At 34.8% G+C, this 19520-nt stretch overlaps 1 protein-coding gene across 1 annotated transcript; it reads right to left on the minus strand.

Moving 5' to 3' along the window:
• Window positions 1-17410: 17410 nt before the first annotated feature.
• Window positions 17411-19362, minus strand: LOC138323412 (thiosulfate sulfurtransferase-like). The gene is made up of 3 exons (XM_069268016.1): window positions 18629-19362; window positions 18323-18481; window positions 17411-17988 (listed from the first exon to the last, which is right to left on the minus strand). The coding sequence occupies exons 1-3, from the start codon at window positions 19206-19208 to the stop codon at window positions 17855-17857; spliced, it is 873 nt and encodes a 290-aa protein (XP_069124117.1). The 5' UTR covers window positions 19209-19362; the 3' UTR covers window positions 17411-17854.
• Window positions 19363-19520: the final 158 nt, after the last annotated feature.

Below are 19520 nucleotides of genomic sequence, written 5' to 3' on the forward strand. Positions count from 1 at the left end.
GTACTGGTGTATATTAACAATGCTGATATAAACAACTTACTATTGTACACAAATATCTCATTGTGTCATATGTGAAACGTCCTCCGCAGCAGCACGTCCTATGTATTTATATTGATCAGACGAGAATTGATTAATGATTCCTAGTTTTCAGTAGTTGAAGAGGCAGAATAAAATGCGTCACGAAAGAAAATGCAAAGTTAGCATTAGGTGAAATGTAAAGAGGCTTAAATGTATGTAGGTTAATTAGTACGCATGGTAATTAAGTATTTGAAGCTCTAAACGAACGAAAGATCAGATTCTAACAGGTATACAGATGACATGTAGGAAAGACATCCATAATTCATTAGTCGCCGCTCAATACGCCTAGATCTGCAAGGTAGTCTATTTACACTACTTTGATAAAATAAAGAAATTATCATGATGTGATATAGGACTAGCGTCATGCTAACCCATTAAAGAAAATTTAATTGAACCATTAATTTACTATCTCCTTCTAGAAAGGTGAGAGCCAAAGTATGGATGAAGTACATGTAGGCCAAATGGAATAAAAAAAATTTAAAAAAAAAATGAAGAAAAGAGAAGATGAATAATAATAGTTTAGTGAAGGGCTAAAATGAGTTTTTAACTACGAATGTGTAAAATGTAAGTGTTGTTATCAAATAGAAATAAGAATGTCAGCAAAACTATAATGTTGTACATATGGAAGATTAAATGACATAGATTGATAAGATGGAACTAACTGTAAGCTTAGGTACAAACAAAAAATGAAAAAATGCATCAAAATTGAACTACGACTCAGCTTGGAGGCAATGGAGTAAATGTACAACTCGGAGGTGAAATCATCAATATAAATCTAACCATTTGTAAAACATAATACAGAGTGTGATATTTAGCGATACAATATATGTAAAATAAATGACTTAGTTTGGTCTAATTAGTTAAATAATATACTATTATATGTTGACAGAAAAGGGGACAATGATAACAAACTTGAAACAGACCAATGGAAAGAATAACAAACATCAACAGTCTTCCAGACAGAAATCAGCTAAAATTTACATTTAATCAACTGGACTCATCAGTCAATTAAAATGCAAAAGCTTTAAGAGTCTTACGTGTACAAATCCATCACTAGCAAAACCTGTTTTCCATAATAATAGTAAAATTGCATTTAGAGTAATTAACACAATTAAAGTCATTTTAAATTAATATGTCTCAACAGTCGATTACAGCTCTCAATCTCCAACTGTCTAATTGATACAAATAAATACAAATTCAAAGCAGCAATACTCTTGCATTATAAATATCTGTTAAAACCCATAAGCATTAAGTCTTCAAGATACAAATCAACATCAACTGTCCTGCTGATATAGAAGTATAAAAGTATAGGTCTACATTACTTCATACCCGGGTCATTAGAATAGATTAATTCTGCAGATTACATCCACAAGCAATTCTCGTTGCGATAATTTGAATTAAATACTCGTGATTATCTATATAATAAAATTTGACAACATCGTATGACGGGTCATTTCTAAATGTATCTATTTACATTCCATCTTAAATAAGCCTATAAATATAATTATAATATTACATAATACAGAAGTGTGAATACTGAAAGTAAAATTTAATAGTTTAGCACTTTATAATGTCAAGGTTTGTAATTTCACAATGTCTTTAATAACTATATGAAAAACAACTTAATACATTACGTTATAATATACAAGGGACGGTTACTCAACAGTACAGGATATATATATATATACGCACACAATATAATATATATATGATTATATTACTTTTTTATCGGAGAAGCTTACAGTAAAGAAATCCAAAACATTCTAATCATGTTCTTTTGTTCTTATCCTTGCCACAATTGGCATTTTGCAACAGACTTGTAACCCATATACAAGGCCAAAGTCTCTCCTTTTTATAAAAGTAGCGTAAACAAAGACTATTCTCCCAATTTTACCATTATAGATACATTATAGATAATACTTAAAAATTAACCGATTAGAGTAAAAGGTAAATTCATATAAATCCATGCATATATTGTTCACCAGTTATAAGTAAGTTGATGTAATGTTAAGTAAATGTTACAACTTTTAAAGCTAAAATCTATCATATATTGTTCACCACTTATTTGTAAGTTACACATAAAGTGTTACAACTTGTTAGGCTAAAGTCTATCGTATATTGTTCACCAGTTATTTGTAAGTTACACATAAAGTGTTACAACTTGTTAGGCTAAAGTCTATCATATATTGTTCACCAGTTATTTGTAAGTTACACATAAAGTGTTACAACTTGTTAGGCTAAAGTCTATCATATATTGTTCACTAGTTATAAGTAAGTTACACATAAAGTTTTACAAGTTTTTAGGCTAAAGTCTATCGTATATTGTTCACCAGTTATTAGTAAGTTACAGCTTTTTTAGGCTAAAGTCTATCATAATGTTGGTGTGGTATAACAAAGATGCTAATAGTTTGTCCTCGACTTGGTTTGTAGGTTTTCCATCATGTTGGTTAATTATCTAGCGAGTAATAGACAAAAGGACACCACAGTGCAGTGTTCCAATATTTGATCAACACACGATTTTATTGTAACGTTTACCCAATGCTAATGTGTAAATAATTTCAACACCTTTCAGTAAACAAATGCATTAAACAACTATCGTACAAAGATAAAATATCTGACTGACAGTTTTATGACATACCTTCCTCGTATCTTCTAAGTAAATTGACATTTGGCAGGCATACCATATCCTGCACTAGATGAAACAAAATAGAACCATAAATATTGTACGCTTAACTCAAATCCAATTATATACGTGGTAGTTGTAAACAAAAACACGCTAATCATTATTAAAGTATACATTAAGACCTTTAGTATCTCCTTAAGTAATCATGATGCAGACCGAAAAACGTTCAGAATGGAAATTTATTTTTCAAATATATTGCACTATTCCTATCAGCTTAGTAGAGACTGAAGGATGATAGCAGATACATTTTCATATTTGGTTGACATGTGACGAGAAGAAAAACTTAGGTTTACGAAACTTACTTTAATGAGAGCTCTATTTACACAAAAAATGGTTTGACCATGGTTGTCAAACGATACCTGTTTTACAGGCCACATGTATGTAACGTTAATTGGTTCACACCTGACATCAAGTTCGACAGGTAAGTTACATGATGTGGTGAGACAGGTAAAGGTCGTCCTTCTGAAGGGTTGACTATTTTAACTCCCGAGTTGGAAAAAAGTGTTCCTATTACTTGTAGTCCCGACGGAAAAAAAGAGAGAAAATACATAATTATATGTATCCTTATAGCAAAAATGAGCTTTGCATAGAAATACGTTATCGTTCTATGACTATACCAGATGGATATTAAAATGTATGTCAGGAAAATGTGGCATCTCAGTGTTAATGCTGAAATTATTGGTAGCATTTCCTGCTTTAAGGTGTAGTAGGCTTCAAATTCATGCAAAACATTGTTATAAAACGGAGCCTTTCAATGCTGTATGGCATTTACATAAATGTGAACTGAAGAGGAAATGCATCCCTTTAATCAATAGTATTCAGCAAATACAGAAAAGAGCAATCTACCAGAAAATGTTATTACGGTAAAAGTTATGATAATAGTTATAGGATCAAGCTGCTTACCCGGATGTGTCTAAAAGATACAGAAATAAGGGCCGTTTTGAAGAAGAAGAAAGCAAGCAGGATATCAAGCACCTTTAAATGTTACAGGTCAATTACAAACCTCAGGTAGGTATAAGCACACCTGTTTACCGGAGTTTAGTTAGATATATATATCCAATTGATATATATCTATGATGCACGATAATTTAGGAAAGTAACAACAAAGGAATCTGTACACAATCCAGACCAAACAATACATGGATTATAGAATCTATTTACGATAAACATGTTTGTAACGTATCACCTCCACTAAAATGTTAATTCCAAGACTAGTTGGCATCTGAAGTTAGGACAAAACTTCTTTTAACAACGATGACCAAAACATCTACAAAGGACATTTATAAGTCGAAATATTAACTTCAAATATTTTTTTTCCTTTTTTACTAAAGGTGATATGGTTAAAAAGTTAACCTGTTTTTTTTCTAATTTCACCAACAATGGGCTCTTTATTAACATAGCTGAGCGTTTCTTGACGAAAACGTGTAAAAATGAGGAAAATATTTCGAGGTATTAAATGAAAAAAAAATCTTTATAATAGGCAAACATAACACGTACCGTTTTACATAACCATAACGAATACATTGCCTAATTTGGTATGGTTTTGGCAATGAATTCAACTTAATAAATTGCAAAGCAAGAAAATAATATCAAATATCAAACGCAATGACATCTTAAAACTTATTTCTAGTTTATATACGCTAAGCAAATTGGGTTAAACTTAGTTCCCATTACTACACTATAATAGTCTCTCGAATTGAGGTTCAATGTAGATGTAAAACCATTAAAGGATTTTCCATTATATATACTTTCTGGTAGGTTATTCCAATCCTCTTCAACAATTATGATAAAGAAATGTTTCTTTACATTTTGCCTTGCTCTGTGGGTTTTTTTTCAGTTTCTTATCCTCTTGTCTACATGGTTTCTCTTGGTGTTTCAATCCGATTGTCTATTTAAGGATGACGTCGCTAGCGTCCTTCTGTCCCTGTACTCTTAGTGGTGATAAACTACGGGACGGTCGTCTTCCATTGTATGTTTGTTTCTCCACTCAATTCACCAGCTTTGTTATTGTTCTACGAACTTTTACAACTTTCGATTGTCCAGATTCCATATTAAAATGGCCTACTTATGTTGCACGGTCAAATCAGATCTTTTGTATAGCGATATAGCTGTATTACTTACTCGTATTTGTAAGAGATTTATGGCATTATTGTTGCAGTCGCAAATGATAAAACAGTCATCCTATTGACATTTACATGTTCTGTAATATGTATGCTGATTTTTGTTAATTGTCGAATGACTCAGATGTTCTCTTAATCAACATTTTCTTGTTCATTACGTGTTTCATTCTTTCTTTGTGAAAGTTTCTAAGTGTAGTGGTAGACTTTGTACACCAAAAGAATAAATTAGCGGTATACAGTATGGCTTTGAAGCTTGGTATCGCTATCTGTATCCCTAGGGTCTTTTATCTCCTAAAATACACCCAGGTTAGCTGTGACATTATATAACGATAGTGTTAATTCAGTAGTTGTTGGAATATCGAGGATAGGTGTCCCTTAATGCCAATATTTCTTAGAATTATAGTAAAGGATTAAAGATCTAAATAGATGGTTACCTTTCTTTAGTTCTTCTGTGATGTCATGCAGAGAAAAACGTTTAAAAATTGCACAGGGCGCTGAATTGTCGTTTTTTAACTCGATATTGTGTATTGATAATTAAATTATTCCCAATGAAATGCTCCATAATGGTAAAGGTGTGCTTTGAAATGTTTTGTCTACAAGTGCACTTGTAAAGCTAACCACTCTAGAATTCTTTGCCAATCTTTCGTGTAGGTTTTTTATATGAGAGAAATATCAGAATTTTCTGTTTGGAATCTTTAAATATAAATTTAAAAGTTAATGGCCTACTTATTTCATGTTTTAATTTAATGGACACCTTTGGATATAGTCGGTATGCTTCGGACAAGTCAGTGAACTTATTTTAGTAAATTAAAACTGCGATAATATGTATCCAAAAAATGCCGCGTCTGAATGTTGTTTGGCTGTCCTGCAAGTAGGGCGTTACTATGTAGTAACTGCTGTCTCCATTGCAATCGTAAAAGGCGACTAAATTTGGGATCTTTCTTTTCTTATCTTCCTTTCTTCTTCCTCGAAATACCCACATATCATCCGATTTCAAATGATCGTATTCCTCTACCGTGGCATATTTTTCATACAAAGGATGGTACAGACCTAATACTATTTTAGCTTGCTTGATCATAATGACCTCGAATGAAGATTTACTAGATTTTTGATTAATGTATAGAGAACAGTCTATAGTGGGTCTTTGACTTTCTTTGGCTTTTGATACACAAAAAATTAATTGGTTATTGGGAAGAGACCGTCGTTGGTGATCCAAGTATATGTGGTCATTTACCTAATGACGAGTATTGTGTGTTTCTTTGTTGTTTATGAGCAATCATTGAGATGTAGTCTTCCTTGATCCTGTGGAAAATTTCATTAATTTGAATAAGTCCTCTTCATATTCACCACAACATGTAGCTGGTCAAATATTTATGGTTTGTATGGTCTAAACCTCTTTGGATTTCAAAAAATTATTTTAACAATTTTAGCTAGAACCATTTCAATGGTGAAGATTATTATTCATATATGGAAACCCCTTTACCCCTGCAGGTACTCTTATCAAATTTAGACTGGTTAGTAGAAAGAGGTCTTTTGGACTCCTGTGATTGGACTATTTGATTACCCTGGCCTAGATGTAGAAAAAAGTCCTTGCAAACCACAAAGCCCATGATATAGAACACTTGGTTTTAGGTCAGTCAAATTGTCCCCTGGTTGTGAACTTCAATGAGGATTGCTATCTGTAACCATTCACTCTATCACTCTATAGACCCCAGATGAGAATATAACCATTCACTCTATCACTCTATAGACCCCAGATGAGACTATAACCATTCATTCTATCACTCTATAGACCCCAGATGAGAATATAACCATTCACTCTATCACTCTATAGACCCCAGATGAGACTATAACCATTCATTCTATCACTCTATAGACCCCTGATGAGGCTATAACCATTCACTCTATCACTCTATAGACCCCTGATGAGGCTATAACCATTCATTCTATCACTCTATAGACCCCTGATGAGGCTATAACCATTCACTCTATCACTCTATAGACCCCTGATGAGGCTATAACCATTCACTCTATCACTCTATAGACCCCAGATGAGGCTATAACCATCCACTCTATCACACTATAGACCCCTGATGAGGCTATAACCATTCATTCTATAACTCTATAGACCCCTGATGAGGCTATAACCATCCACTCTATCACACTATAGACCCCTGATGAGGCTATAACCATCCACTCTATCACACTATAGACCCCAGATGAGGCTATAACCATTCACTCTATCACTCTATATACCCCAGATGAGGCTATAACCATTCATTCTATCACTCTATATACCCAAGATGAGGCTATAACCATTCATTCTTCATCACTCTATTGACCGCAGATGAGGCTATAACCATTCATTATATTACTCTATAGACCCCAGATGAGGCTATAACCATCCACTCTATCACACTATAGACCCCAGATGAGGCTATAACCATTCATTCTATAACTCTATAGACCCCTGATGAGGCTATAACCATCCACTCTATCACACTATAGACCCCTGATGAGGCTATAACCATCCACTCTATCACACTATAGACCCCAGATGAGGCTATAACCATTCACTCTATCACTCTATATACCCCAGATGAGGCTATAACCATTCATTCTATCGCTCTATATACCCCAGATGAGGCTATAACCATTCATTCTATCACTCTATTGACCGCAGATGAGGCTATAACCATTCATTATATTACTCTATAGACCCCAGATGAGGCTATAACCATCCACTCTATCACACTATAGACCCCAGATGAGGCTATAACCATTCATTATACCACTCTATAGACCCCAGATGAGGCTATAACCATTCATTATATTACTCTATAGACCCCAGATGAGGCTATAACCATTCATTATATTACTCTATAGACCCCAGATGAGGCTATAACCATCCACTCTATCACACTATATACCCCAGATGAGGCTATAACCATTCATTCTACCACTGTATAGACCCCAGATGAGGCTATAACCATTCATCTATCACTCTATAGACCCCAGATGAGGCTATAAGCATTCATTCTATAACTCTATAGACCCCAGATGAGGCTATAACCATTCACTCTATCACTCTATAGACCCCAGATGAGGCTATAAGCATTCATTCTATCACTCTATAGACCCCAGATGAGGCTATAAGCATTCATTCTATCACTCTATAGACCCCAGATGAGGCTATAACCATTCATTCTATCACTCTATAGACCCCAGATGAGACTATAACCAATCATTCTATCACTCTATAGACCCCAGATGAGGCTATAACCATCCACTCTATCACTCTATAGACCCCAGATGAGGCCTGCAGGTAGGGCGTAAAAATTGTACCTGCTGCCCCTATTGCATGATCGTAAGCGACTAAATTTAGGATCTTATCTTTTCTCTTCTTCCTAAATGACTTTTTTTTCCTAATGCCTCCCTTGGCAACGCCTCACTTTTGGCCTTGAGTTGAGCGTTCGCCCCAGTGTGGAAGGCTCTGGGTTCTGTCCCCTGGTCGAGACACACCAAAGTCTATAAAAGTGGTAGTTTCTGCTCCTGCTAAATGTTCAGCATACAGGGAGTGAGATGACTGGTTCGCCCGTTGTCAGTATAATGTGACCGGGTGGGGTATGTTGCTTGGTGTCTTCGGCGGCATGCTTCAGTGTTATAGCACTATAAAAAGGGCAACAGTTCCACTATACAAGAAGACACAAAATGAATATACCGCAGTCTCCCAAAACACACATCTCGCACAACATACATGCAACACATCACATACATGGGAGGCCGTCCTTACATGACCATAGCTGTTAAAAGGACGTTAATAAATCAAACAAACAAACAAAAAATGAGGCTATAACCATTCACTCTATCACTCTATAGACCCCAGATGAGGCTATAACCATTCACTCTATCACTCTATAGACCCCAGATGAGGCTATAACCATTCACTCTATCACTCTATAGACCCCAGATGAGGCTATAACCATCCACTATATCACTCTATAGACCCCAGATGAGGCTATAACCATTCATTCTATCACTCTATAGACCCCAGATGAGGCTATAACCATTCATTCTATCACTCTATAGACCCCAGATGAGGCTATAACCATTCATTCTATCACTCTATAGACCCCAGATGAGACTATAACCATTCATTCTATCACTCTATAGACCCCAGATGAGGCTATAACCATTCATTCTATCACTCTATAGACCCCAGATGAGACTATAACCATTCATTCTATCACTCTATAGCATCCAAATGAGACTATAACCATTCACTCTATCACTCTATAGACCCCAGATGAGGCTATAACCATTCATTCTATCACTCTATAGACCCCAGATGAGGCTATAACCATTCACTCTATCACTCTATAGACCCCAGATGAGGCTATAACCATCCACTATATCACTCTATAGACCCCAGATGAGGCTATAACCATTCACTCTATCACTCTATAGACCCCAGATGAGGCTATAACCATTCATTCTATCACTCTATAGACCCCAGATGAGGCTATAACCATTCATTCTATCACTCTATAGACCCCAGATGAGGCTATAACCATTCATTCTATCACTCTATAGACCCCAGATGAGGCTATAACCATTCATTCTATCACTCTATAGACCCCAGATGAGGCTATAACCATTCATTCTATCACTCTATAGACCCCAGATGAGACTATAACCATTCATTCTATCACTCTATAGACCCCAGATGAACTATAACCATTCATTCTATCACTCTATAGACCCCAGATGAGGCTATAACCATTCATTCTATCACTCTATAGACCCCAGATGAGGCTATAACCATTCATTCTATCACTCTATAGACCCCAGATGAGACTATAACCATTCATTCTATCACTCTATAGACCCCAGATGAGGCTATAACCATTCACTCTATCACTCTATAGACCCCAGATGAGGCTATAACCATTCACTCTATCACTCTATAGACCCCAGATGAGGCTATAACCATTCACTCTATCACTCTATAGACCCCAGATGAGGCTATAACCATTCACTCTATCACTCTATAGACCCCAGATGAGGCTATAACCATTCACTCTATCACTCTATAGACCCCAGATGAGGCTATAACCATTCATTCTATCACTCTATAGACCCCAGATGAGGCTATAACCATTCACTCTATCACTCTATAGACCCCAGATGAGGCTATAACCATTCACTTCTATCACTCTAGAGACCCCAGATGAGGCTATAACCATTCACTCTATCACTCTAGAGACCCCAGATGAGGCTATAACCATTCACTCTATCACACTATAGACCGCAGATGAGGCTATAACCATTCATTCTATCACTCTATAGACCCCAGATGAGGCTATAACCATTCACTCTATCACTCTATAGACCCCAGATGAGGCTATAACCATCCACTCTATCACTCTATAGACCCCAGATGAGGCTATAACCATTCACTCTATCACTCTATAGGCCCCAGATGAGGCTATAACCATTCATTCTATCACTCTATAGACCGCAGATGAGACTATAACCATTCACTCTATCACTCTATATACCCCAGATGAGTCTATAACCATTTACTCTGTCACTCTATAGACCCCAGATGAGGCTATAACCATTCATTCTATCACTCTATAGACCCCAGATGAGGCTATAACCATTCACTCTATCACTCTATATACCCCAGATGAGTCTATAACCATTTACTCTGTCACTCTATAGACCCCAGATGAGGCTATAACCATTCATTCTATCACTCTATAGACCCCAGATGAGACTATAACCATTCACTCTATCACTCTATATACCCCAGATGAGTCTATAACCATTTACTCTGTCACTCTATAGACCCCAGATGAGGCTATAACCATTCATTCTATCACTCTATAGACCCCAGATGAGGCTATAACCATTCACTCTATCACACTATAGACCGCAGATGAGGCTATAACCATTCATTCTATCACTCTATAGACCCCTGATGAGGCTATAACCATTCACTCTATCATTCTATAGACCCCAGATGAGGCTATAACCATTCATTCTATCACTCTATTGACCCCAGATGAGGCTATAACCATTCACTCAATCACTCTATAGACCCCAGATGAGGCTATAACCATCCACTCTATCACTCTATAGACCCCAGATGAGGCTATAACCATCCACTCTAAAGACCCCAGATGAGGCTATAACCATCCACTCTATAGACCCCTGATGAGGCTATAACCATTCACTCTAAAGACCCCAGATGAGGCTATAACCATCCACTCTATCACTCTATAGACCCCAGATGAGGCTATAACCATCCACTCTAAAGACCCCAGATGAGGCTATAACCATCCACTCTATAGACCCCTGATGAGGCTATAACCATTCACTCTAAAGACCCCAGATGAGGCTATAACCATCCACTCTATCACTCTATAGACCCCAGATGAGGCTATAACCATCCACTCTAAAGACCCCAGATGAGGCTATAACCATCCACTCTATAGACCCCTGATGAGGCTATAACCATTCACTCTAAAGACCCCAGATGAGGCTATAACCATCCACTCTATAGACCCCTGATGAGGCTATAACCATCCACTCTATAGACCCCTGATGAGGCTATAACAATTCACTCTAAAGACCCCTGATGAGGCTATAACCATCCACTCTATAGACCCCTGATGAGGCTATAACCAATCCACTCTATCACTCTAAAGACCCAAGATGAGGCCACTAAGACGTTTGTTGTAGGAGTTGTTTTTAAAAGGAAAATCTTGATGCCAAATGAGGTGATAAAAATGCTAAATTTTAGCTTCTTGCAAAATCATCCTTGACCAAGTGGTGAGATTTTATTGAAATCATATCAAATATTACCTAAAAGAACAATAGCTTTTTACTAACGATTGTTAACAAAATTTGCTATTGCAATCAATTTCTTTAAACAATCAACAGTTTCCATGCAACATCCTTCTGAATTTTTTTACCGTCCAAGGTCGTTCTTTACAAAAATGATAGTTTACAAAGTACACTTGTGGATTCGAGTAAATTTTGCTTGGCATAGACACTTTTAACAGCAAAGGTTATTAAAGGCTATAACAGGTTTAGCTGGAACTTCTGTAGGAAAACCACAAACTATGGTCAGTACTGGCAATTGCCCATAGTGAGTTTCAAACTTGCAACCCAGACATATCGGCAGATCCTGAAAAAGTTGTGTAGGTTTGTAGAAATATAAAGTGTTTCCATTACCAACATTTCTTTCTCTGAAGTTTTGAAAAACTTTCTGACTAAAATATTTTTGGACAATTCTTTAAAAATAGCCATTCCCACATGGAGTACATCTGATGGGGGTCTTCCCCGAACACCAACTCTGGGTAGGGTGGGGTGTTTTCATAGGGGTTAAGATGTGTTGATAGGGAGTTATAGTCTATCTCAGAATTGTTCTCAGTGTAAGATCACAGGTATATCTCAGGTAAATCAACTCACCTGGTAGGTGATCAGCAAATCAGTAACTGTTATCGTCATGATGCTGCAGAATGGTGTATAAAACAGGTGCACACTTCAGAAAAAATCATACTTGCCATGATATTTGAATAGAAAGTTAAATTATCAACTTGACTTCTATTTGTAGACTTTATTGTCTTAGTCTTAATATATACATTTTTGTGCTATTTCTCAGCTTTATAAGTGTAAATATTTAATAGAAATACTATTCTAGATCATTCAATTTCATCATTTTCTAGTACTTTCTGACTTATTTTAGTTTTCAGATTTAGATTAATATACATTTGTAAAACATCTGTACTAGAATTGTCGAATTTACAGTTTATTATTGATCTATACTTGACTGTGTTATTTTTTCAGTTTTCAAGGATGAGAATCTTCCTCTTTAATTCAGAGGATTTCTTCTGATTGGGCAATATTTAGGAGAAACAAATAATGTCAGATATGATCTGAAATATCATAAATTGACCCTTTTAAACACTTAGTGGAGGGATTTCTCTTATAAGTGAAGATGTTTCCTCCCTTTGTTGATAGGATCGATCACTATTTTCATCTATTTTCTTTGACATAAGCTTTTTATCGAGTAAGGCATTAAAGTTTAATGCATAAGTTGAAAAAATATGGAATTAAAGGTAAACTCTATGATTGGTTTGAAGCCTACTTATCGGACAGAAAACAACTCGTATTCATAAACGAATATCAATTACCCGGTAATCTAATGAAAAACCGATAAATGCTTGAGTACCGCAAGGTTCAGTATTTGGTCTTTTCTTTTCATATTGTTTATAAATGACTTAACAGATAATGTAATATCTTATATAAAAATATTTGCTGATGACACATCTCTGTGTTGATAATCATGATGACCTTTTACTGACAGTAATACATGCAGAGTTCTTGGATGATGATCTATCGTCAATTTCTTCATGGGCTGATAAAAAAAGGATCATGGTCGGATCACATCTTTAATATTTGTGAAAAAGTTTCATCAAGACAGAACTTATTACGAACATTGAAACATAAACTAGATAGAAATTCACCAAGAACTTTGTATCTCTCATATATCAGACCAATTTTAGGATATACAGACATTATTTAGGATACCAGAACGGAACCATTGACTTGATGACATAAGCCGACTCATGATCAGCATCACAGCTGCTGCACCTTGCTTAAATTGGCAGGAACTATTTTGCATATCAATTCAATTAAAAATATTTTATTTTATATAAATTATACACAATGGGAATGGGTAACAGGCAGTGCCTATATCAACCCTTTCCCTCTTCCACTAGTGTATAACATTTTATACAAATTAAACATTAACAAAACTGTAGTATATCTTATGATGTATCTTTCATTTCAACAAATTTTATTGCAAATAATATGCAAATGGATTTGGCAACAGGCAAAGCCTATATTAGCCATCTCCAAACAAATCCGGTATAGTACAATTATCAACAAAATATTTTAACATTTAACATTACATTATGAATGAATATTATTATTAGTGTATCTCCCCAACCTATCATAGTAGAAAAATCTAAAAAAATCTTTTAGTTTCAGATATATATTCTGATATGCATTGCAATAAATATGTATTTTTTTCTTCATCACAATTGTCACAGCCATGCAGTAGAGTTTTTGCGTTAAAATGCGAGTGGGGGATATTAGAGTTATGTATTTTGGTTCTGAGTGATGATCTTTGTTCATTAAATAAAGGACATATGAAAAGATAGTGTTCGGCTGTTTCATTACCAAGGCCACAAGAACAAATTGGAGAATCTCTCAAATGATCGCGAAATAGGTCAGAATTTAGATTGCTAGAGGAATTTCTGAGCTGGCACAGAGTAATATTTATAATTCGAGAACCTTTGTTTATAAAGGTATTTGTTATATCAGGTTCCATTTTATTAATGTTAAAAAGGAGTGTTTTAAATTGTGCAACAGTATTAACATTCGATAAGTCAAAGTTTTAAAGCGAAATAATTAAATTCTCTAAAGGTACTTGGAAAAAAACTAGTATAGTAACTTGCAGTTCTGCACATAGGAATATTAAAATATCTTGTCATCCTTAGTGGATATCTCTCATTTTCAGGCTGATATAAAAATGGTTGTACAATTTCAATCAAATGCTGTGGAGCAAATCCACGGAGTATCTTAAACATAAGAATAAGTTTGTGTTTTTGACGCCGATCAGAAAGAGATTCCCAAGCTAGTTCTTTATAAAGTGTATCATGGGAGGTACCTCTGCGCAATCCCTTTATAATCCTAGCGGCTTCTAAGTGGACAGACTCTAACAGAAGTTTACATTGTTCAGTACAGTTATCCCATAAAACATCAGCATATTCTAAAATAGGTAAAATATAACTTTTATAAATGTTTAAAAGAGTTTTACGTGACACTCTTTTTTTTTAATGTTTTTAAAATATTTATCCTTTTAAATGCTTTCTGGTATACATAATCTATGTGGTGAGTCCATTTACAGTCGTCAGAAAGTAGAACTCCTAAATGTCTATGTGTGCTAGCTGTATGAACCGTGTTATTGTCAAAGTATATATTCGGGATGAATGACGTTTCGTTTCCTTGAAAATATTAATGATTCAGTTTTAGTGGGGTTAAACTTTATGTCCCATTTCAGAGCCCAGGTACTTATATTCGAAAGATTTTGTGAAAGTGTATGGGCAGCATAGATTTGGTTATTATCAATTACTTCACTAATCGAAGTGTCATCTGCAAACAATTTGCAATCACTTGTAACAATATTAGTTATGTCGTTAATATATAATAGAAATAAAAAAGGGCCTAAGACAGATCCCTGAGGGACTCCAGCGTTAACAGTTTTAAATGTAGAGAAAATGCCTTCAGTTAAAACACGTTGCTTCCTATCAGTAAGATAATTTCTAAACCACCCTAATAATTTCCCTTTAAAACCATAAGATTCTAATTTAAATAATAGTCCATCATGCCACACTCTATCAAAGGCTTTACTTATATCACAGAAAACAGACCGGACTTCTTTTCCTTTGTCTAATGAGTTAGTGATATTATTGTATATCGAAAGAAGTTGGTTCACAGTTGAATCACCGGGAATGAAGCCGGACTGATGTTTGGTCATTATATCACGATCACGTGTTTATAGAGATTCAGTAAAAGTTACTTTTTCTATTATATTTACTGAAGCAAGAGGTGATAGAAATGGGTCCCTTAATGCCAAAATATTTACATAGACCTTTTATAGTAAAGGATTAATGTTAGCATCATGGCAAGGGAATACAATGGTTTACATAGTTTTATTTCATTCTGTGATGTCATGCATAGAAAAAGGGTGTTAAAAAGTTGCACAGAATTTTGGGACAATGACCATTGTGCGTTTCTCCTTTTCATTAAGATTCGATAGCTGTGTATTGATAATCCTGTTCAGTAAATACAATATTGTCAATTTAAAGGAAACTCGTGGGAGGATGGGGAAGATGATCAAGATCAATTAAGTGAAGTGTGAGATTGAAGAGAATGATGTATTTACAAGTTCCACTTTTTAAGGCTGGAGAAAAACTCATTGTGTTTTAGAGGGGGGATAGACGTTTGCTTATTATCAATTTTTAACAAAGATTTAGCAATTTTCCACCATTTCTCTGGAGACAAGCTATTATTATTTAACGATGATTCAAGTTTCATGAAATAATTTTGTTTTGTTTCTCTAATTAGGTTAATAGTTTCATTTCGAACTAATCTGTACCTTTCCCATTGAGTAGGTGAGTTTGAATTAATAGCTTTTTTGTGAATGCGGTTCCTCTGTCTAATTTTTAATCTAATTGTGTTTGTAAACCAAGGCTTATCATTCGGTCGCACTGTAACTATTTTTTGTGGTACATGGTCATTTATTTGTGTGTTAATTGTTTCAACTAGAATATTATTAAATTCGTTTTATGATGTATCTTATCATACCGTGTACATTTACGTACACAGAACTCGTATAATAGTTACAAACGCAAGTCGTTAAATTTTAGCTTCTTGCAAAATCATCCTTCACCAAGTGGTGAGATTTTTTTGAAATCATATCAAATATTACCTGAAAGAACAATAGCTTTTTACTAACGATTGTTAACAAAATTTGCTATTGCAATCAATTTCTTTAAACAATCAACAGTTTCCATGCAACATCCTTCTGAATTTTTTTTACCGTCTAAGGTCGTTCTATACAAAAATGATAGTTTACAAAGTTTGCTTGACATAGACACTTTTAACAGCAAAGGTCATTAAAGGTTAGATAACAGGTTTAGCTGGAACTTCTGTAGAAAACCACAAACTATGGTCAGTACTGGCAATTGCCCATAGTGAGTTTCAAGCTTGCAACCCAGACATATCGGCAGATCCTGAAAAAGTTGTGCAGGTTTGTAGAAATATAAAGTGTTTTCATTACCAAAATTTCTTTCTCTGAAGTTTTGAAAAACTTTCTAAAATATTTTTGGACAATTCTTAAAAAATAGCCATTCTCACATGGAGTACATCTGATGATTGATCCATCACCTAAACATTGTTTACTCTATTACAGTCAGAAGTCTTTACCTATACAGCTGTGTGTAATATATGGCTACACTAGTTAATATAATGGTTCCATATTTCATTCCATATGAAAGGCCCACTACTTTCAAGAAACAAAAAATAAAAATTCCTTATAAACAATTATAACATAAAAATTGATAGCCTAAGATGAAATTACAACACTAAATAAATGCAAGATCCTTGTGTAATTAATGTTAACAGTGAAGATTCATTTCGCTGTTTTACTGTCTGGTGCAGTGATAGCAACTTACGCCCAGAAATTAAGATGGCGGCGGGAAACATAAGCATTTAATTTACTTTAATTAAAATGTTCAGAAAGTGATGATAAAATATAGTATTAACATTAGCTAATAACTTTTGCGAATCTACAAAATTATTAATTTTGTTTTACATTCTCATTTAAAAATATCAAAAGGCATTTTGGAAAGGTGATCATTCAATCAGATGAAATGATTCAAGTCCAGAAACAACAATGAAAATGCTTTATGCATTCAAGTACTGTTTATTTGATTACAAAATAATTCAATGAATGTAAATATTGCCATTATGCAAATCAAGAAATGTTTGTTTCATTATGCATTAATCTATACTAAACAATAGATTATGAAAATATTGGATTTTATAAATTGGTCACACGCATTAAAATAAAAATCAATGTAAAAAATTATTTCCCATACAGCACCTCTCCACAAAATAAGAATAATACTATCTCTCCATATTTACAAATGATCCATATTTACAAATGATACTAAGAAGATTGCTATTATGTCTGATACAAAACTTCATATACAACAAAAAATTGTATAGGCTTAGTCTGTTATCTAATCCATTTATATGTATATTCATGCAATAAAATTTGTTGAAATGAAAATGTAATAAAAATCAACTTGAGTGTCTGTTATTTAGATCACTCCTCTGGTCCTCCAGGAACTCTCTGGTGGGGTTTGGATCTTTTGGACCACTCTGACCAAGAACCATCATACACAGCTATATCTTTACCACACAAGTGTCCCGCAAGGGCAAGGCAGCAGGCAGTTACACCTGTTAGGTTGAAATGGAGGATCAATCTTATTTGTTATCACCATAGATCATCATATTAGAAATAAAATTAAATGTAGAGCGTGTTTAGTGTACTAGAAACATCAATCATGCACTAGACCAACAGTGAGTTTTTTCTTCTTTTTTTTTCCAAAAGACATCATTTATTAGAAACTTGCATATTGCTATCTAGTGATAATTTTCTTTCTCCTTTCTTTCTTATTAGACCACATTTTTTGTCAATTAGTTCCTGTTTATCCTAAAACATGATACCCAACATACATAAATGTAGTCATATACTAACTAATCTCAATATTAAATAACACAGTATAAATACCTGATCCACATGTAGCGGTAATGGGTTTTTCTAAATCAATATCAACATCATCAAACATTTTCTTCAGATCCATAGTATTCTTCACATCCTTGGTCTCTGGATCAATGATCGAGCTGTAGGGAATGTTAACTGATCCTACAATATGTCCCCTTGGTGCTCCTACAATGAACGGTACAATGAACAGTCACCACAACTTTAAAGTGATATAATGAATATTTCAACTGACAATTATAACAATGTTTGTGATACCTTCAGTGTAAAACCATCTAAAGCTACAATTCAAACTCTTTATAAGTAATATTTTACCCGTCTCTGGTTCTGGATCTGTGGCGTAAAATCTCCCAGAACCTCTGGCATCCACAAGCTGGAACTTTTTGTCCTCTATGTTTCTAACAATATCTTCAAAAGATTTCACCATGGATTTATTCAGTGAAGCAGAATAGCTTTGCTTTGGAAAAGAAGGTATCTCGGAAGAAGTCGGATAACCAGCCAGACACCATTTTGGGAAACCTCCATTTAGAAGAGAAATTGATTGGTGTCCAAATATTTTAAATGTCCACCATGCCCTAGGGGCTGAGAAGAAGCCTGTCTCACTGTTGTCATAAATAACGACATGAGTGTTGTTGCAGATTCCTAAATGACCTACATAATCTTCAAAGTGGGACTGGCGTGGAACTGTGTGACTGAACTCTGATGTTTTATCAGAACAATCGTCGATGTCAAAGAACGAAGCCTTAGGTATATGCTTTTCAACATATTCCTGTTTTCCATCTCTTTTAAGGCTTGGCAAATGCCACGACGCATCTAGGACTCTGATGTTCTTCAGGTTCCCGGTTAGGGAATCGTGAAGTAATTTGGAAGAGATTAGAGTATTGAATTTATTCATTATGTCGGTTACTTAATGACTGAAATATTTCGACAAACACTCTCTGTTATGCGATGTCACTGTCGTATTCGAGCGTCATGACAGGCCAAGGCTGAAGGTTGAAAATCAGCTGGAAACAGCCACCCTAAAGCTTGAAGGAGAAATATCGTGCCGCTTATACCAGTGCAAAATAAATAAAGTATATGTATGGCTTCAACAATTTAAGCATTTATTTATTCAAATATGTAGGACTTACCTTTATTTATAATACAAAAAATTAAATATCAGAAAATTTATAGAGACGACTTAGAAATGTTTTATTATCATGGTATT

Source organism: Argopecten irradians, chromosome 5 (genome assembly GCF_041381155.1).
Source record: "Argopecten irradians isolate NY chromosome 5, Ai_NY, whole genome shotgun sequence".
NCBI classification, from domain to species: Eukaryota; Metazoa; Mollusca; class Bivalvia; order Pectinida; family Pectinidae; genus Argopecten; species Argopecten irradians.

Excerpts from the sequence above, each read along its gene's own strand:
- LOC138323412 (XM_069268016.1), bottom strand. The coding sequence starts at position 19,208 with ATGAATAAATTCAATACTCTAATCTCTTCCAAATTACTTCACGATTCC. Across the intron at positions 18,482-18,628 it reads AGATCCAGAACCAGAGACGG|GAGCACCAAGGGGACATATT; the intron begins GTAAAATATTAC and ends CGTTCATTGTAG. Across the intron at positions 17,989-18,322 it reads TACCGCTACATGTGGATCAG|GTGTAACTGCCTGCTGCCTT; the intron begins GTATTTATACTG and ends TCAACCTAACAG.